We start from the raw sequence: 22,736 nt of genomic DNA on the forward strand, positions 1-22,736 counted from the left end.
TACCTAATGTTTAGCTCCCACTTATAAGTGAAAACATGCAGTATTTGGTTTTGTTTCTGTATTAATTTGCCTTGGATAATGGCCTCTAGCTGCACCCATGTTGGTGCAAGGGACATTATTTCATTCTTTTTTTATGTCTGCATAGAATTGTATAGCACATGTGTAATACCATTGATAGACACCTGGGTTGATTCCATGTCTTTGCTATTATGATGAGTACTACAATAAGCATATGCATGCAGGTGTCTTTTTGGTATAACAATTTATTTTACTTTAGGTATATACACAGCAATCCCACATATACAGAATATATACTCAGTAATGGGATTGCTGGCTGGAATGGTAATTCTATTTTTAGTTCTTTGAGAAATCCTAAACTGCTTTCCATAGTGGCTGAACTAATTTGCATTCCCACCAACAATGTATACACTTTTCCTTTTCTCTGCAACCTCAACAATATCTGTTATTTTTAGACTTTTAAAATAAAGGTCATTTTGACTGGTGTGAGATGGTATCTCGTTGTAGTTTTGATTTGCATTTCTAGAATGACTAGTAATGTTGAGCATTTTTTTGTATACTTGTTGGCTGCTTGTATGTCTTTTTTTGAGAAGTGCCTGTTCATGTTCTTTGCCAACACACAGACTGTAAAAAATATCTCTGGGAAGGATGATACAGCCAACAATTTCCCAACAAGTTCTTAGGGACCTAGCAGATGTGGGACTGGAACCCTGAGGCTCCCAGGTAACTGATTGAGACAAAGCAGATGAGAGAGCCTCTGAAAAGAAGAAGGATTTTTTTTTGTTAAGACATAAGAGAGAGAGAGAGAGAGAGAGAAGATATAAAGTAAACTTTATTAATTTAATTGTTTTACCTACAACTATATCTGATTAGGCATTTGGAAATTTGGCCATTTCTAGAGAATTAAGTCAGCAGTAAGGGTCCCACATCTTTGGGCATTAAATCATATTGTCAGTTCCCTTACAATTTCCATGGTTAGTTTGTGTTAGCTATCTAAATATAATAAAATGAAATAAATTTAGAAAATAATACCACTGCTAGGTGGTTCATGCCTGTAATCCCTACACTTTGGAAGGCTGAGGTGGTCGTATCACTTGAGCTCAGGAGTTCAAGACCAGCCTGGGCACCATGGCAAGACCACATCTCTAGAAAAAACACAAAAATTAGCCAGGCGTGGTGGTGCATACCTGTAGTCCCAGCTACTTGGGAGGCTGAAGTGGGAGGATGACTTTAGCCTGGGAGGTGGAGTTTGCAGTGAGCCAAGATAGTGCTACTGGACTCCAGCCTGGCTGAGAGAGTGAGACCCTGTCTGGAAAAAAAAAAAGAGAAGACAACTACTTATATAATTACTTATATATATTATTATTATATACATTCAAACATTTTATTACAAACATTGTAAGAAAGAGCTGCTACTAAAATAATTATCTAAAAAGAATTACCCTGATTCTAAAGCAAAAAAAGACACATCAGGAAAACAAAACTACAGAGCAACACATCTATAAATATTGATGCAAAAATCTGCACAAAATACTAGCAAACTAAATTCACCTCAAAGGATTATACAGCATGACCAAGTGGGATTCATTCTTGGACTGCAACAATAGTTCAACATACTAAAATTAATCAGTGTAATATGAACCATAAACAAAATGAAGACAACAAGTAAATATTGTTATTCATTTAAAAAAGCATTTGACAAAATTTAATTCCCTTGTATTTAAAAATTTAAAAATCTAAGAATAGAAGGAAACTACTTCAGCATAACAAAGGCTATATATGAAAAGCTTAGAGTTAACATCATACTCAGTGAGGAGACACTGAAAGCTTTTTTCCTGACATCAGGAAAAATGCAAAGCTGCCCACCTTTACCACTTCTACTCAACATAGTATTGGAAGACCTAATCAGAGAAGTTAGACAAGAAAAATAAATAAAAGGCATCTAAATTGGAAGGAAGAATAAAATTATATCATAAGGTGACATAGTCTTACATGTGGAGCACCCTAAAAATACAACACACACATAATAAAACCTGATAGGACTAACAAATAAGTTCAGTAAACTTTCAAGACACAAAATTAACATGCAAAAATTCAATTAAATTCATATACACCAAAAAGGAACAATACCAAAAGGAAATTAAGAAAACAATTCCATTTCAATGGTATCGAAAAGAATACTCAAGAATAAACTTAGCCAAGAAGTCAAAAGACTGTATACTGAAAATTACAAAACAATTCTGAAAAAAATTAAAGAAGGTGTAAATAAACGGAAAGATATCCACAGGAAACTTCTCCAGGCAGCCTTGAACCAACCCAGTTCTTCCACTATTCTCACTTGTAGTTCTCAAGAATAACTGTAGAATATACTGGGATGCAACACACGAATAGAGGAGGAAGTGACTGGAATAGTACAGGCCCTGTTCCAGCCTCCTCTAGAAACAGGATGTCCTTCAATGTTTTAGCCTCGCAAATTCTATTACCCTTAGAGTGTAAAGCCAGAGATGAACTACTCTTCTGGGCCTCTCAGCTGCGGTACAAAAGGATTATGTTCTGACAAGATTCCATCTTACCCTAGGTGGCTTTCCTGAGCCTTGGAGGCTGGGTTGTAATGAATCCTAGGCTTCTGTTGTCCCTTCCTGCCTATTTGTAAGTAATAATAAGCCTGCCTTATGTAACTTGTTATGTGTATGAGTGTTCTGTCTCACTGGACTCAGACAAGTTGGTTACAAGTGCATAGTGAATTCACTTCACAATATCAGTATTTATGGATTGGCCAACAGTATTTTTGAGGTGTCAATAATACCCAAAGTGATCTGTAGATTCAGCACAATCCCTATGAAAATCTCAATGATGTTTGTGGCAGAAATAGAAAAATTCATCCTAAAATTCATGTAAAATTTCAAGGTACTCTGAATAGTCAAAACAGTCTTCAAAAAGAACAAAGTTGAAGGCATCACATTTCCTGATTCAAAACTTACAAAGCTACAGTAATCAAAACAAGGTGGTACTGGCATCACGACAGACATATAGACCAAAAGAAAAGAAGAGAGAGTTGAGGAATAAGCTCTCACACAGATGGGCAAATGATTTCCAACAAGGGTGCCAAGACCATTTAATGGGATAAGGGCAATCTTTCAACAAATGATATTGGGAAAACTAGATACTCACATGTGAAATAATGAAGTTGAACCCTTACCCCTATATAAAATTAAAATGTAACACCATATAAAGCAAACTAAATACAAGAGCTACAATGGTAAAACTTCAAAGAAAACAGGGGAAAGTTTCATGACATTAGATTTGGCTATGATATATATATTTTCGGATTGCACCAAAAGCACAGGCAACGACGACAAAACATAGATAAATTGTATTTCATAAAAATTTTTGTCTATCAGAGAACACTATCAGATTTTTTTTCCTGTGGAATGAGAAAAAAATATTTACAACTCATAGCTGATAAAGAGTTAATCTCTAGAATATATAAAGAACTCTTACAAATCTACAACAAAATCCCAAGCAACCCAGTTGAAAAATAGACAGGATTTTAGACATTTCTCCAAAGAAGATATACAGATGGCCAATAAGCACATGAAAAGATGCTCAACAACAATAATGATTAAGTAAATGCAGATCAAAACGACAATGAGATACCACTTCATACCCTTTAAGGTAGCTCTTATCAAAACAAAATGAAACAAACAAAAACCCAGAATATACCAAGCGTGGGTAAGGAAGTGGGAAAATTAGAACACTTGCACATTACTAGTGGGAATGTAAAATGGTGCAGCCACTTTGGAAAATAAACAATTAAAAATGGAATGTTGATATGTTTAATATGATAGTTCTTTAAAAATTAAACATGAAATTGTAACATGATGCAGCAATCCCACTGTGGGTATGCACTCAAAAGAAATCAAAGCAGGAATTAGAACACATATTCTCACACAAATGTTCCTAGCTGCACTATTTACAACAGCCAAAAAGTGGAAACAACCCAAATATCTATTGATGGATGAGTGGATAAGCAGATGTGGTATTATATACAATGGAATATTATATAACTTTAGAAAGGAATGAAATCCTGACACATACTACAATGTGGATGAACTTGGAGGACATTATGCTGAATGAAATAAGCCAGATGCAAAAGGACAATTTTGTATGTATGTGATTCCATTTAGATGTGGTATCTGGAGTAGTCAAACCTTACAGACAGAAAATGGGTGGTGGCCAGGAGTTGGAGGGAAGGAGGAATGAGGAGTTATTGTTTAATGACTACAATGTTTCAGTTTGGGGAGTCGAGAAAGTTCTGGAAATGGATGATGGTGGTGGCTGCACAACAATGCAAATGTACTTGATGCTACTGAACCATACATCTACAAATGATTAAAATGGCAAATTTCATGTTCTGTATAATTTACCACAACTTTAAACCTGCTCCCCCTGCCCCCGCCAGCAATTTGCTCCATATACCTTCAAAATAGCTGGAAGTATCTTCTGATCACAAGTAGAGCTTAAAATACTCCCTTAACACAGCATTTTATCAATAATTAATTTAGTACGTTTTTCTCATAATAGTACTGTTTGAGGCTGCAAAATAAAGCACCCCCTGTTACCTTCTGGACAAAGTTTTTGTTAATGATTGCTCTGTTTCTATCACCTGTCAGAGCTTCCATTAATGGCTCCTTTATTTCAAAAGTCCAGATAATACCACGGAAGCAGGCTGCTGGTGTCACTCAGTTCCTTCCGTTTAGAATTTTTTTCTGAAGAAAATAAAAATTTTCAACAAACCACTGTCTCACATTAGGAAAAACTGTCACCAGCAGTGGAGCAAGGGATTGTGAAACTTAAAAACATAAAAAAAGAAGTCGTGCAATTTGAATTTTGCATCAAGATGGCTTTCATACTTAAAAAAAAATTCTGGTGGCATTCTAAATTTGTCAGTTTTAAGAATCCTATTGGAATAGTTTTTATCATTCATCACGCATGCGTGTCATATAATTCTGACAACTCATTTAAGAACATGTTTCCATTCCAATACAAAGAAGTGCCTAGTATTGGCTATTTTCTCACTGTGTTTACGTTTTTTTCTTCAAGTTATTTCCTCCCTTTCTTCTTTGCTCCTTCCATCCCTTTTTACTGCCTGCCTGCAATTTTCTTTCTTTAAAAAATAAGATAGGCATAGTTTGCACAGCAAAAGATTACACTTAACCAAATAAAGTGTTTTAGGACATTATAATAACGGAATTTTAAAGTGGAGTAGATTATCATTTTTAAAAGATTATCATTTTTTCTATATAATTACTGTACTATGCATTTTACTCTACAAATACTGTATCAAAACATTCAATGAACTGTTAAGAGAGAAATTATGTTGCCAAGCTCTGAAAATATGAAATGTAACTTATTTTAAAATGACATTTAATTTTGTTTTAAAGATTGTACATGACCCATACAAGTGTATTTGTTATTTAAAAAAGTAATAGAAATTATAATTAACTCTTTAAAATACATCAGCCTCTCTGTAATTTTTTAAAGTTTTACTTTAAGTTCTGGGATACACGTGCAGAACGTGCAGGTTTGTTACATAGGCATACACATGCCATGGTGGTTTCCTGCACCCATCAACCTGTCATTTACATTAGGTATTTCTCCCAATGCTATCCCTGCCCTAGCCCCCCAACCACCAACAGGACCCGGTGTGTGATGTTTACCTCCCTGTGTCCATGTGTTCTGACTGTTCAACTCCCACTTATGAGTGTGAACATGCAGTGTTTGGTTTTCTGATCTAGAGAAATAGAAATGCTTTTATACTGTTGGCAGGAGTGTAAATTAGTTCAACCATTGTGGAAGACAGTGTGGCGATTCTCAAGAATCTAGAACCAGAAATACCATTTGACCCAGCAATCCCACTACTGGGTATATACCCAAAGGATTATTAATCATTCTACTATAAAGACACTTGCACAAGTAAGTTTATTGTGGCACTGTTCACAATGGCAAAGACTTGGAACTAACCCGAATGCCCATCAATGATAGACTGGATAAAGAAAATGTGGCACATATACACCATGGAATACTATGCAGCCATAAAAAAGAATGAGTTTATGACCTTTGCAGGGAAATGGATGAAACTGGAAACCATCATTCTCAGCAAAATATTTTTGGGTTTTTTGGCCTTAAAAACATTATTTTCTCTTTTTCTCCAAGGTTCTTTGTTTAGTTGAGATAATTGTGTTTGGCCATAAGATTGGCTATAAAATTTTAATTTTAATGTATACTCCAAAGGAGTATTTTACTATTTATAAATTTTAAGAGTCAGTTAAGGACTTTAATTTTACCCATTGAAAATAATATGCCTTTTAATTATCTTCCTAGGAGAGAAAATGAAATAGTGCTTAAAATTAAATGTACAATTTGAAGAAAATAGATTTTATATTAATCTCCAAACTTCCATGTGTTACCACCAGGATTATTTAAATAATAAATTTATGAAGTTTTCAACTAATACCATCCTTGGTTTGATTCTGATATTAGGTCCATCATTTATAAAAATGCTATTCATGTTATCTTTACGAACGAAGCAAAAATTCCTTGAGCTTCTCTGGAAAGTTAGCATGAGTTGGTCGTTTTCTGTTTCTGCAATTGTGTATATATAGCATATGGGATTCTTTATTTGAAACTGCATTTAGAATAAAAAAAATTAATTAACATTGAATTCTTTCCAAACCTTACTAGGTTTTCTTAAAAATCACAGTTGATTACATTGGCTCAATTGTAATTGCATCTTTTTTTACTCCAATGTACAAGAACTTTCTGTTCTCCTACTGTTTACAATAGTAATGCCACAGGAGCCAAGATTGCAGGTACATCATGCCTGTTTCTGTTGTCGCCGCCTATTTGGCTGGGGAGATAGGGAGAAACAGTTGATGGTTCTGAAACCTCTCCTGAGACCGTGTGAGGTAAAAAGGTATGGCTTTGCACATCCTGGGACTAGGAAGAGTTTGATCTTTTCCTAATCTCTTCTATCTCAGGCTGCTTTTGGAAAAATTTTTCTTAGAGTATAAACATGGGGCAGACTAATGTGGTAACACATAAAATTGTCTGTGAGACACTTTAGTTTAAGAACATTCAAGTAATAGACAATCATTCTGCCCCTTGCTAGACCATTCTAAAAAAAAAGAAAAAAAAAAAAAAGTCCAAGTAAAAAATCTCCTGCCCTACAAATGTTAACTTTCCTCTTTTATTTTCTGAAATCTCTGAGGATGGTGTGAGAATGCTTTCTGATGGGGCAGGTTCGCTCTGAGTTTTAGAATGATACTCAGATGAAGCTAAATTCTATGAGTTCTTGTTACCTTTTACTCTACCTGTGACACAGGAGGCATATTCAATACAGTCATCTTATAAATGTGGTGTTATAGCATTTACACAGGAAGATTATCAGAAAAATTATTTAAAGTTTATGTCCCATATGAGGAAGATGAGTATGACATTTTTGAACACATATGCATACAGATTTGAAATCCACAGGAGAAAAGCAAATGTCGGTTCGTTTTATTACTGACCCTTCTTGTCATTTCATGTAAGTAATTTCTCTAATTTGTGCCTCAATTTTCTCTCCTGACAAATCATGATAATTATATAAAGAGGTAAGCCTTCTTAAGTTAACACTCTTAAGATATCGATTTGGGAATTTACCAGTTTTGAAAAACTTGGACAAGTTAGATAACTTTTTTGAGTTTTATCATTTTTTAAGCTGAAAATACTTACATTATAAAAATAAAAAAATTTGGGAGATGTTCTATTGTGATTGTCATAAAATAAGTTGTCAGGGGATGGTAATTTTCATTATTTTTCCCATTACACATTTTTAGTGGTCTCAAGAAAACACATGAGGCTATAATATATATTAATCTACTTGGAGAACCAGAATTAATATTGGACTGATGTATCAATAATGAAAACTGAGATGTATTTAAATTAATTTAGTTATATATAGATGTCATGACTACTCTTATTGAAAACAAGCAACTAAACCAAAAATTGATCAGCATAGCATTTTTAGCTGTATTAATGTTGAAAGAATACAAACAAGAAAACCAAATCATGTGAAAAGGCGAGTTAGCTCAGCAACTGAGTGTATATTAGTATGGTTTCATTGTATAGATTCTAAAAGTACTAATCATTAGCTGATCACCACCATTTTCAGTGTAAAGACACCTCCTTAATATTAAAAATATTCACCGACTTATATACAATATGGTAGTTTTAGGATTTATTAATTGAGAAAATACACAGTAACAAAAAACAAATGAGGGTTCCATTTCACTTTTCAGTGAGTTTGCATTTTAATTATTTTGTCATAGGAGTATATGCAAAAGTTGTATATCCAAGTCTGTCTTCACTTAGACTGGGGCTCATTGTTGAACATATCTAAATTCTACAAGTTAGAGGCAAAATAAGGCGAGAACTGTTTTTGTTAATTTTTGTACAAATGTAAACCTATTTTTTCCATAGTGCATACAAAGTCATGGAGGGAGATTTGAGGTTTAAAAATGCAATAAATTATCATTCATTTCTTCATTCATTCTTTCAAAAACTTCTCCAGTGAACCTGTGTTATGAGCCAAGGGGCTGGGGATACAAAAGTGAATTAAGACAAAGATGCTATCCTCATGCTATTGCGACTTACAGTTTTGTGGGCAAGAAACACAACAAACAAACATTTTATAACAGAATTTTGCAATAATAGTGACATAAGGGTAAGGGGCAAGAGAGTGAGGGAGTGTGTGAGTGTGTGTATGTGTGTGTATGTTATGTACCTGTGAGAGAGAGAATGTATCAAGGAAAGTCTGAGAAGATTATTAACATTTGAGCAGGCTAACATGCATATATTTGGGGGAAGGTATTTCTGGTAGTGGAAATAACATGTCCTAAAACAGTAAAGAAATTGTCATGTTAGAGCAACACAAAGAGGACAAACTAGGCTACAGAGGGTAACCAAGGAAGGATGTTAGGAGCTGAGGTCAGAGATTTAGGTGGGGTTTCATCAACTAGGACCTTGCAGGGCATGACCACTATCAGACAAGTTTGCCTCAGAGGTAAAAGCAATTATGACAACTCTTGAAAAGTAAGATTTTTGCTGCCTAATGTTTTCCCACAAGTTTGGCAAAAATTAATACAGCTTTCTAATGTCTGAATTCATATTTATATCTAGGAAGCTATGTGTTATTCTTTTTTTCATATGCAGTTAGAGAAATGATCTCTTTCTGTTTTTGATGCCCCTTAGAACTTATTATTAATAATTCTGTATTAGTGGTGGGCAGGGAAAATAGCTTCCTATTTTATGAAACTCAGACTTCTGGGGCACTTGAAACTGGAGTTTATCTTTACTTTTGGTTCCAGTTTCTAGAACCTCAAATTTCTTGTTAGTAAGGGGTCCTTTCTTCCACAATCTGAGAAAAAATTAATTAAACATGGGTACTGAGTCATCGTTGTTTATGAAGAATGGAATTATATCTGGGTGAGATGGAAAGGCAGATGGTTAGATTATGACTTTTGTGTAGTGTGAATTTTTACAAAGAACTGCATTCTTTTCCATTTAGAAAAAGAGAAACTTGTAGTTCCTTATCATTTCAACATTTTCCCTTCTCCTCTCTACAGGCACACTTTATCTACTTCTGTGGTTTTAATGTAAAAACCTAAATGTCCTGTTCTGCCATTTCTTTTGAGGCCCAGAGTCTTTTGTCTAATTAACTACTGAATATTCTGCAGACGGTTAAAACGTAGGGTATCTAAAATCAAAGTCACCAATTTTCTGTCTCAGACCAGCTTCTTCTGCATATTCCCAGTCATAGCTGATGGCATCCCATTCTGCCTATTCTCCCAAGTTAGAATTCTGAATCACCTTTGCTCTGTCTTTTTTCTTTCTCCCTCATCCTCAGGTCACAGCACATTGTTCTACTGTAAGGATGTTTCTTAAATAGCACCATTTACTACTGCCTCTTACCTAAACTTGTGCAATAGCTTCCTGTCAGTTTCTTCAAATCTGTTCGTCTCCCATTATGCTTCCTGGTATGCTTGTAAAAATACAGTATGTAAATGACTTTTACTTGTTCCCTACTGTCTGTAAGACATACAAAAATTACTCAGCATGCCATGCAAATCTACTTACAATCTTTTAAGTTTGATATCTGGCCTCATAATCTAAGGTCTGACTGCAACAAAATACTTGTCGTTCTTCAAATATTTGCTCATGCTTTTCCCTCCTATGGTAATGTTACCTTCACTGTCTAAGACACACATAGAGCTTTCATTTTCTGGTAAATAAGCTGCCTCACATTGTTCAATATTAAATGTTGATTTCTTTGTGAGTTCTTGCTGTTCTCATGGTTGCTCCTTTTCGTATGTCTAAGAATTCTCTCGGCAGACGTGGATTGTAGCGGGTGGCTGCTGCTGTAAGGTGGTTGTGGAAGTTAATAGAGGTCTCCATAGAGAACACTGAAAACTCAGTGGATTCAAAATCCATTGAAAGTTTGGAACCAAAGATCATACATGGAAGCAAATCAGTGGACTCTGGAATATCCCTGGACAACAGTTATAAAATGGATTATCCTGAGATGGGTTTATGTATAATAATTAATAAGAAGAATTTTCATAAAAGCACTGGAATGACATCTCGGTCTGGTACAGATGTTGATGCAGCAAACCTCAGGGAAACATTCATAAACTTGAAATATGAAGTCAGGAATAAAAACTATGTTACACGTGAAGAAATTGTGGAATTGATGCGCAATGTTTCTAGAGAAGATCACAGCAGAAGGCGCAGTTTTGTTTGTGTGCTTCTGAGCCATAGTGAAGAAGGAATAAGTTTTGGAACAAATGGACCTGTTGACCTGAAAAAAATAACAAGCTTTTTCAGAGGGGATTGTTGTAGAAGTCTAACTGGAAAACCCAAACTTTTCATTATTCAGGCCTGCTGTGGTACAGAACTGGACTGTGGCATTGAGACAGACAGTGGTGTTGAGGATGACATGGTGTGTCATAAAATACCAGTGGAGGCCGACTTCTTGTATGCATACTCCACATCACCTGGTTATTATTCTTGGTGAAATTCAAAGGATGACTCCCGATTCATCCAGTCACTTTGTGCCATGCTGAAACAGTACGCTGACAAGCTTGAATTTATGCACATTCTTACCCGGGTTAACCGAAAGGTGGCAACAGAATTTGAGTCCTTTTCCCCTGATGCTACTTTTCATGCAAAGAAACAGATTCCATGTATTGTTTCCATGCTCACAAAAGAACTGTATTTTTATCACTAAAGAAATGGTTGGTTGGTGGTTGTTTTTAGTTTGTATGCCAGGTGAGAAGACGGTGTATTTGGTACTGTATTTCCCTCTCATTTTGACCTAGTCTCATGCCGCAGAGGGTACTTTGAGTCATACTCCTTCCATCAGGTGGAACCACTGTGAAGCTACCTCAAACTTACAGCCAGGTAGTTGCAATTGAATTAAATTAGGAATAAATAAAAATGGACACTGGTGCAGTCATTATGAGAGGCAATGATTGTTAATTTACAGCTTTCATGATTAGCAAGTCACAGTGATGCTGTGCTATGAATTTTCAAGTAATCGTGAAAAAGTTAAACACTGAAGTAATGAATTTTTATGATATTTCCCCCACTTAAGACTGTGTATTCTAGTTTTGTCAAACTATAGAAATGAAGATGTGGAAGAACTTAGGCATCTATGGGCATGGTCAAAGGCTCAAACCTTTTTTTTAGTATTGATATACAAAGATGACCTAACCGCAATTTGGGACCATTTATCTGGGATTATGGTTTTGTGATGTCTGTCCTGAACCCTTTTGTTGTAATAATAATAATAATAATAATAATAATAATAATAATAATGTTTAATATTGAGAAAGAAACTAAGTATGTTATGTGAGAGGAAGTGTGAGCAAACTTAACTCTTTTAAGGCTAAAACATAACATTCATAGAGGGGTGGACTTTTAACTGTAAGGTGCTGCAATGCAGCTGATCTACCAGCATAAATACCTTCTGATTTGTCCCTACGCAGATCGATTGAGGTTCACATACCAGCAATATATCTGAAGAGCTGTTATATAAAAAGCCCAAACTGTTGATTATTAGCCAGGTAATGTGAATAAATTCTATAGGAACATATGAAAATACAACTTAAATAATAAAAAGTGGAATATAAGGAAAACAATACATGGATGGGCTGAGCTGCCTCTAATTTGAGAGCAGATGGTTTGATCTTGAGCAGAGACATGACTTGGCCTGTTCCGTGAAGGCAGAGCCATGGACCATGGTTTCAGGAAGGGCCTGCAGCCCGCTTCTCCATACACACTGGTGTGTGTGGACGATGCTGCCAGGGCACCATTCCCAAGTAAGAAAGTGAAGCAAATCAGAAACTTGTGAAGTGGAAATGTTCTAAACGTGGTGAATTACAATAAAAATCATAGTACTCTTTGTAGCACAATTCTTAAGCATGTTATTTTCTGTTGAAGTTTACAATCAAAGGAAAATAGTATGTTTTATATTGTTTACCGAAAGAAAAAGACCATGGCATATAGGACTCTAGATGGCATCCAGCCACAGGCCAGAGCTGAGCACCCAGCCTGGGAGGCAAGCTCCAGGCCTCAGAAGGTGCTGAGCCGTCACTCACCGAGTCTCACTGGCTTTCAGTCTGACATTTCACGGGAGATTTCTTGTTGCTCAAAAAATGTCTTCTTTTGAGAAATGTCTGTTCATATCTTTTGCCCACTTTTTGATGGGGTTGTTTGTTTGATGGGTGCTGATGAGTTGATGGGTGCAGCACACCAACATGGCACAAGTATACATATGTAACAAACCTGCACGTTATGCACATGTACCCTAGAACTTAAAGTATAATAATAATTAAAAAAAATGAACTTGCATTTGTCAATGACAGTTTGTTTTCTTTCTTACTAGATGTGTAACTTTTCTAAATACACATAGCATGTAATGGTATCTTAAAGTGTGTTCCTGTGTGACAATTTTGTACAAATTTTTTATGTTCCATTTTTATTTCAAAATATACATTCAAACTTAAAATTAAAAAAAAAAAGAATTATCTCTTCCCTGTCCCTTTCCCTATCTCACATTTTGTTATTATTAGCTGACAATATGTTCATCTCTTTTATAATACAGGAACAGCCTAAGAGCAGGAGCTATTAATATGTCTATCTCATTTATCTTCATGTCTACAGTACACACCACAGTGTCTACCTTACAGCAGGGGTTCAATTAATGTTTAGTGACATTAAAAAAGGAGGAGGAAAAGAAGAAGAAAAATGCAAATAAACCTGGGAGAGAACACAGTGTCTAAAATGTTACTGTGAGTATTTTTGGATCCTTTATTGAGAATATTAGGCTATGTAGTAAAGAAATTTTGTATTTGATCTCTTACAACACAAAAGCCCTAGTAGTCAAATACCAGAGAGAAAGGGTTTTATACACAGTTGTAAAAAGGGCACAGAGAATACTGGTTTGAAAAGTTGTATATAAACAGCTCCTTCTTCATCATATTGCCCAGTAATGATTATTACTTCAAAGGTTAGTCTGGATAATATTGCTTGAAATCAGTTGTGTTCACCTTAGCACATGATCAGAACAGCCTGTGATTATTACGTTAATTCTGAAACCCAAACCCCTCTGTTTAAGTGTGAAGAAACTGAGACACAGAGGAGTTGTGAGGCATGTCTGTGTTTCTTATTATGAATATAATTTGATTCTGTGCAAAGCCTAGAGACTTCCAACCCCAATCATCTTTTATATCTCCTTTTAGGGAAGATTGCAAATTCCTAAACCCTTAACATGGGATATATAACAATAAATTTAACACAATTGATTTCATAGGTTAAATTTCCCTCAATTGGGATGCAAAGTTGTACAACTCACTTGGACTAAATCAAGATCTGCAATCTTTTATGAATGTCCATGTGTCCTATTCTTTAATTCTCCTCTAGTCTTCTCCATCATGAAATAGCAATTCCCCGATTCTAGTTGCTCGGTCCAAAAATCTTAAATGTAACCTTGATTTTTCTTTTTCCTCTTACATTCTACATCAGATCCATCTGCAAATCCTGATAAGCCTCCATTCAAGACATATTCAGAATCTTACACTTTCTAATTATTGCACAGCAACTACTTTGTCCTAGGTACTTTCATCTCTTGTCTATAATATTTACCATATTTTCTTGTCTCCTTATTTCAGCTCTTGCCTGAACATAGCCCAATCTTATAATACTAGAATAATCCTATGAAAACATCAATTATATTATGTCATTCCTCTGTTTAATCCCTCCAATGGCGTCCATTTCACTGTGAAACCAAGCCAAAGTCCTTACAAATGGCCCTCAAGGTTTTACATGATTTGCCTTCCTCCCTCGAGTTCTCTGATCTCCCACTATTTTCCACCTTGCTTACTCTATTCTGGCCACACCAGCCTCCTTGCTTTGAATTGTGGACACTCTCCTACCTGAGTATTTTGCCCTTGCTGTTCTTTCCCTGTAGCTTTCTTCTAAGGAATTCCACGTGGCTCATTGCCTTATCCCCCTTCAGCTTTTTCTTCAAATATTATCTTTGCAGTGAAGACTTCCCAGGATATACTGATACTGTAACTTCCTCTCAGACCACAGGTATCCCTTATCTCCCTTACCTGTTCAATTTTTCTCCTTGTGGCTTATTACCCTGAATCATGTATTTTCCTGATTTTTTCCTCTTAATTGTCTATCTCCCTCCAACTCCAAAGATAAGAACCACAAGGACAAGGATTTATGTATGTTTTGTTTACTTATAAATTCTTAACATTCACAGTCAAATTCTACCAGAGGTACAAAGAGGAGCTGGTACCATTCCTTCTGAAACTATTTCAATCAACAGAAAAAGAGAGAATCCTCCCTAACTCATTTTATTAGGCTAGCATCATCCTGATACCAAAGCCTGGTAGAGACACAACAACACAACAAAAAGAGAATTTTAGGCCAATATCCCTGATCAATATCAATGCAAAAATCCTCAATAAAATACTGGAAAACTGAATCCAGCACCATATCAAAAAGCTTATCCACCACGATCAAGTTTGTTTCATCCCTGGGATGCAAGGCTGGTTTAACATATTCAAATTAATAAATGTAATCCATCACATAAACAGAACCAAAGACAAAAACCACATGATTATCTCAATAGATGCAGAAAAGGCCTTCAACAAAATTCAACAGCTTTTCATGTTAAAAACTCTCAATAAACTAGGTATTGATGGAATGTATCTCAAAATAGTAAGAGCTATTTATGACAAACCCACAGCCAATATCATACTGAATGGGCAAACACTGGAAGCATTCCCTTTGAGAACTGGCACAAGGCAAGGATGCCCTCTCTCACCACTCCTATTCAACATAGTGTTGGAAGTTCTGGCTAGAGCAATCAGGCAAGAGAATGAAATAAAGAGTATTCAATTAGTAAAAGAAGAAGTCAAATTGTCCCTGTTTGCAGATGACATGATTTTATATTTAGAAAATCCCATCATCTCAGCCCAAAATCTCCTTAACCTGATAAGCAACTTCAGCAAAGTCTCAGGATGCAAAATCAATGGACAAAAATAACAAGCATTCCTATACATCAATAATATATAAACAGAGAGCCAAATCATGAGTGAACTCCCATTCACAATTGCTTCAAAGAGAATAAAATACCTAGGAATCCAACTTACAAGGGATGTGATGTGAAGGACCTCTTCAAGGAGAACTACAAACCACTGCTCACAAAATAAAAGAAGACACAAACAAATGGAAGAACATTCCATGCTCATGGATAGGAAGAATCAATATCGTGAAAATGGCCATACTGCCCAAGGTAATTTATAGATTCAATGCCATCCCCATCAAGCTACCACTGACTTTCTTCACAGAATTGGAAAAACTACTTTGAAGTTCATATGGAACCAAAAAAGAGCCCACATTGCCAAGACAATCCTAAGCAAAAAGAACAAAGCTGGAGGCATCATGCTATCTGACTTCAAACTATACCACAAGGCTATAGTAACCAAAACAGCATGGTACTGGTACCAAAACAAATATATAGACCAATGGAATAGAACAGAGCCCTCAGAAATAACACCACATATCTACAACCATCAGATCTTTGACAAACCTGACAAAAACAAGAAATGGGGAAAGGATTCCCTATTTAATAAATGGTGTTGGGAAAACCAGCTAGCTATATATAGAATGCTGAAACTGGATCCCTGTCTTACACCATATAGAAAAATTAACTCAAGTGGATTAAAGACTTAAATGTAAGACCTAACACCATAAAAACTCAAGAAGAAAACCTAGGCAATACCATTCAGGACATAGGCGTGGGCAAAGACTTCATGACTAAAACACCAAAAGCAATGGCAACAAAAGTCAAAATTGACAGGTGGGATCTAATTAAACTAAAGAGCTTCTGCACAGCCAAAGAACCTATCATCAGCGTGAACAGGCAACCTACAGAATGGGAGAAACTTTTTGCAATCTACCCATCTGACAAATGGCTAATATCCAGAACCTACAAAGAACTTAAACAAGTTGACAAGAAAAAAACAAAAAACAAAACCAAACAATCCCATCAAAAAGTGGCAAAGGATATGAACAGACACTTTTCAAAAGCAGACATTTACATGGCCAACAGACATATGCAAAAATGCTCATCATCACTGCTCATCAGAGAAATGCAAATCAAAACCACAATGAGATACCATCTCACACCAGTTAGAATGGTGATCATTAAAAAGTCAGGAAACAACAGGTACTGGAGAGGATGTGGAGAAATAGGAACACTTTTACACTGTTGGTGGGAGTGTCAATTAGTTCAACCATTGTGGAAGACAGTGTGGCGATTCTGCAAGGATCTAGAACTAGAAATGCCATTCGACCCAGCAATCCCATTACTGGGCATATACCCAAAGGATTATAAATCATTCTACGATAAAGACACAAGTACATGTATGTTCATTGTGGCACTGTTCACAGTAGCAAAGACTTGGAACCAGTCCAAATGTCCATCAATGATAGACTGGATTAAGAAAAGGTGGCCATATACACAATGGAATACTATGCCACCATAAAAAAGGATGAGTTCATGTTCTTTGCAGGGACATGGATGAAGCTGGAAACCATCATTCTGAGCAAACTATCACAAAGATAGAAAACCAGACACTGCATGTTCTCACTCATAGGTGGGAGCTGAACAATGGGAACACATGGACACAGGGAGGGGAACATTCCATATTAGGGCCAGTCGGGAGGGTGGGGGTGGTGGAGGGATAGCATTAGGAGAAATACCTTATGTAAATGATGAGTTGATGGGTGCAGCACACCAACATGGCACATGTATACCTATGTAACAAAGCTGCATGTTGTGCACATGTACCCTAGAATTTAAAGTGCAATAAAATTAAAAAAAAGAAAAAACAAAAACGTTTTGTGTGTCTTGGCCTTGCTTGTATATACAACTTCTGTTGAAAACACCCTCTCTTGGATCACCAAAGTGTCCTCTTAACTACTTGAAATCATTAGGTTTTATATTAAACACAGGCTGACCTACTTATTAGAACATAATAATAACGTAAGAGTGAATACTGTTTAAAATGTAATGCAATTACTAAAAATATAATTTTAAAAATGGAGGGATCACATGTTCATGGATGACCTGGTTTATTAATGCTAGGCCATTATTTGTAAGAGCTGTGACTATATGTAATAATTAGTCTCATAGAAGAAAGAAGCCCATTGCTTCTTGTCTCCCATGGCACCATGGTTGTGTTTTCTAGGAAGTCTGAGGCAGCAGGATACTCAATCCCATGCCTGTCCTTTTAAATCAGTTAACGTGGATTGGTGACCTTTCTTTTTGTCCTTTAACTAGACAGGAACACCTCAGTTTCTCAGAATCAGTAGAATGTTGAACATACTCACTAACCTATATGGTTCTCTGCCATCAGTCTCGTGCCCTGTCTAAAGTGTTGAAAGGCTGTATTGCTTCAACCTTGAGTTAAAGATCTTATTTTTTTGAAGTCTGGCCTACAGAGGCTGGGAGATATTAAATCTGTTTTTTTCATGCCATGCTGTTGTGTAAAAATCCACGCACTGAAAAGTCAAATATCTTGCTCTTTGTTTCATGTTTAAAATTACATGTTTTTAAATAAGATTATAACATGATGTTCAGGTAAATCTAATATATGGAGGAAGACAGAATCAATAGGACCACAGGGAAGGGAATCTGGTAACTTGATGATACTGAAAACTTTTGGCTCCAACAGTGTGCCCACTTTGGGACTTTTTAGTCATATGAAGTCAGAAAAAGCTCCTGCTTTGTTTAAGTCATTTGGAATTAAGTTTTCTGAGTTTTACAACAAAAGAGCATTAATATATCTATGTAGTTAATTAGGAGCTTACATTAAAGAAGATATTTTGAAATTGGACACTGTGATGAGTAAGATTAAAATTCACATTTATAGGCTATCTATTACAGATCTTGGATTTGGCAGGAATATATTAAAAGCAAGTTATGTTCTAGGTATTGGTGACATCAAAAGGAAAATAGAACATCATATCGTTCCTTTCAGAGATAAAGCAGAAAAACCTGGAGTACTACAGCAAGAAGAAACTACTTATTCTTACTATGCTATCTGATAGGGACTCTGATATGGTTTTGTTCTGTGCTCCCACCCAAATCTCATCTAGAATTGTAATCCCATTGTGTTGAGAGGGGAACCTGTAATTCCCAGGTGTCGAGGAAGGGAAGTGTTTGGATTATGGAGCAGCTTCCCCTTTGCTGTTTACATGATAGTGGGTGAATTACCATGAGAGCTGATGATTTAATAAATGGTAGTTTTCCCTACATGCTCTCACTCTCCGCTGGCACTTTGTGAAGGTACCTGTCTCTCATTCTACAATGATTGTACGTTTTCTGAGCCCTTTCCAACCATGAGGAACTTTGAGTCAATTAAATCTCTTTTCTTTGTAAATTACCCAGTCTTGGTTACTTCTTTATGAAAGTGTGAGAAAGGACTAATATAGACTCCCAAATTGTTGCATTATGAACTATTGGGAAGGGGAAAAGGTTGGGAATAGGGTTTATAGACAATTTATGAAAGATCATAATATTTCCAGTTAAATGCTTTATTCTATAGGAAAGACAATGTTTTGGAGGATTTTTAAGCAGAAGAGAAACACATAATAAGTATGAGCCAGGAAGAATAGTTTGGTAGCAGTGTACATGATGAACTGAATTTGTGGAGATAAGACATTCATAATTAGTAGACAGGGATTACAATTTAATGAGATTTGCAGATGGCTCTCAGATTCCTACAAACCCAATCTTTTCCCTTGGTGTTTCAAGAATTTGTAATAGGTCATGGTTTTCAAGTATTTTCCCTTAAGTCATATTTTATTAAAAACTTCCAATGTAATCATACATTAGAAAATAATGCCTTCATTAGAAAATAATATCTTCATGTAGTCTAAGCAGTATAATAATGATGTCTAATGTTTGCACAGTGTTTACCATCACAAAATGTTCAGAAACATAATGTTGTGACATTACAAGATTCTGAAGTAATGGGGCAGGAATTTTTATTTTCTCACTTAGAAAACTACGACTCAGAGAGTTAAGCGATTATATTATATGATGTGTGAATTCACATAATGGAAACAGATATAGATCGTTATTCTCTAGAGCTTTTTATTTATTCATGTGATATCACAGGAGGCAGAACTGGGCTAGTGCCTACTTTTTTCCAACAAACAAAACTGAAATTAATTTAGTTTTTCACCTACTTTATCACCTTGACTCAGTGACCTGAAAGTATACCAAAATCAAAGTCTTTTTCTTTTTCTTTTTTTCTTCTTTTTAGAGACAGTGTCTTGCTTTGTTACCCAGGCTGGAGTGCAGTGGCATGATCTCGGCTCACTGCAGCCTTGACTTTCCAGGCTCAAGTGATCCTCCCATCTCAGCCTCCTGAGTAGCTGGGGCTGTAGCTGTCCACCATCATGCCTGGCTAATTTTATTATTATTATTGTTCTTAGTAGAGATGAGGTATCACTATGTTACCCAGACTTGTCTTGAAATCGTGGGCTCAAGTGATCCTCCCAGTTTGGCCTTCCAAACTGCTGACTCTGCCCTGTTAACCTTGACTTTAAGATTGTTATCCCTGACAGCTGCAGTTCAATAAAATATTTGGCAAGTCAGCACCCTAGCTCATCACTTCAAGTTGCCAATAAAGATCATAAACTGAATTTGCATCCCTGTTAGTAATATCACCTCCAGTAAATGGAGATCTCCATTTTAGAAGATAACGTAAAATCTACCCACATTGTTTTAATATATTGAGACCAGTATCTTCTATGGAGTCTAATCAGCATTTACAAGACATACTAGAGTGTCAATACATATTCAATATATTTTTAAATGAAAGACTATATTTTGTTTGCCAGAGCTAGGCATAATCTGCTGGTTCTCCAGTCTCTGTTCAATTATAAATATAAATTTTGTGTATCAATGTCCATAGTTGCCTTTTAATTTCTGTGTTTTTGTTACAGGACTGCCAGGTTTGTATGCTCATTGTGCAGCAATGGACCAATACACTGAGGCAGCAGGGTTTACAGCCGAGAATGAGTTTAATAATCACAAGGTCTTTGACCTAGGAAATGAGAGGAAATCTCAAGCCACAAATTTGCTTCATGAAGTGGTCCTTTAAGGGGATTGTGGAGGATAAGAAGATGAAACATTTGGATTGTTGATTGGTCAGGTTAAGAGAGATATAATCATCAGGATGTAGAAACTGCATTCCTCCATGAGTCAGCTTCTTGCCAGGTCCTTCAGAGCAGCTGGCATCACTAGTTTTGTTGGTATGTGGAACCTAAAAAATAAATTCAAAAGCAAAGCTTATCATCTCACAATGTCTTAGATTTTATCTGTGGAGCAGAAAAGGAACAAAGAGTCTTGTGACAAGGGTTACCTTATACCGGGATAGTAAGCAGTGACCAGCTACAAGGAAGAGGACCAAAGGGCAAACTGGCTTAATGATTAGTGCTGATTGTGCTGCAAGCTTAGGTGAGCTTTATTTTTTTCCTTATTCAACTTTGGCAGCACCACTGGTGTAGTGGTATCATGCAAGAGTCTCTTAATTTTACAAAGTTATCTTGCGGATGGTTTCATTCTTGTTGATCAAATGTATTGTGGTATGTTCTTTCAATTAAGTTTTTAGATATTTCTATTTTGTCTTTCAAATTTACATGCACCAAGCATTTAGGATATCAACTTACTATATTGAAATAAAAAACACTGTATTGAGTGAGAACATGGCATTCAACTAAACTTTTATGATTCCTTGTAATTATTATGTTTCAAAGGGAAGTTGGCTCTTATTCCTTCCTCCCATAGAGCTGATGTTTCATGTTTACCAAAAGAGCACAGATGACAACTATTCTCTTCTTTGTTTTTGGTAGATTGAAGAGCAGGTAGTGTTCTTTCACAAGCACTTTTAGCAGGAAATACGTTAAGGATTTCTTTGGCAATATGAATAACTTCTTATAATGTCAGTCCTACAAAATATAGTCCTGTGGGAATTATTGTTGTTTTCATTCTTTATTTCCTGATTTTTCTATTCATTAAATTATTACTCAATAGCTAATGTCAAGCAGAGTACTGGGTGCAGGATACTAAACAGAGGACTGGCTAAACACACACTAAGCTTAATAATGAATAAATATATACTTAAGGAAGTATAGGGAAAGCCCAAAAGACAATCTTTTAAAGGACTGGAACTTCATAAGGAAATAGGTAATGAAGGCAGATATGATTATAGTGGATACATAAGAAATAATGGTATTCAATAGTAAGTTCTTGGTATGATCACTGAAACTGGAGTTAGAGAAACTGGGTTTAGGATCAATGTTAGACTTGTAACTCCTACTAATGATCTCTGCAACCTCTTCTGTTGGAGTTCCAGTGTTTCTGTCTCTCAGAGTGAAGGGCCATGGAAATTCAGAAGGACTTCTAAGCTCTGAGATAACATACCTGCAGGGTGAGTACCCCCAAAACACTGCATTCAGAATTTAAAAAAACAAAAATAATACCTAAAACAGAATACTAGGGAGGTGTTCAGAAACAATTCAACACAAGTATTTTCTGAACATCAGTATGGATCTACAGGGCGCTAAGCACTTTAGCGGGCACAAGGGAAAAATCATCCATTACTCCAAATAGCTCATATAACCTGATTGCGTTGATAAGGCATGCCTAGCTCATATAAGCAGTATTGTGTCCCCATTTCAGCATGGGTCCAGATTCCAAGAAATGCCATTCCAACTCTAGAGGCTTAAATAAACTCTAATTGCTTTTCTACAGTGTATGCTTTTTCTAAAAAATGTGGGAGTAAAAATTTCCATCTTATTACCCTTTCCCAGAAAAGAGTTCTGATAGATTTATTATTTTCGAATCTGAACAGTGGAGACAAAACAAAGTTATTTACAACCAGCGCAACTTGCTGTCTCATTCCTTAACTAGTTCCCCCCGACTCCCTGGCTTTCTATTTCTCCTGCGAGATTGGGATATTTGTAATTGCAGAGAATGTAAATGTGATAGCATCAGGATTTTTTTTTTTTAACACTGTATT

General features: G+C 35.9%; 1 protein-coding gene across 1 annotated transcript; it reads left to right on the plus strand.

Moving 5' to 3' along the window:
* The first annotated feature begins 6,866 nt into the window (after positions 1–6,866).
* On the plus strand, positions 6,867–11,352 carry LOC112622580 (caspase-3-like). The gene is given in 2 exon segments (XM_025382337.1): positions 6,867–6,986; positions 10,466–11,352. Coding segments are annotated over 2 exon segments (1,002 nt in total). The 3' UTR covers positions 11,348–11,352.
* Positions 11,353–22,736: the final 11,384 nt, after the last annotated feature.

Source organism: Theropithecus gelada, chromosome 4 (assembly GCF_003255815.1).
Source record: "Theropithecus gelada isolate Dixy chromosome 4, Tgel_1.0, whole genome shotgun sequence".
Taxonomy (NCBI): Eukaryota; Metazoa; Chordata; class Mammalia; order Primates; family Cercopithecidae; genus Theropithecus; species Theropithecus gelada.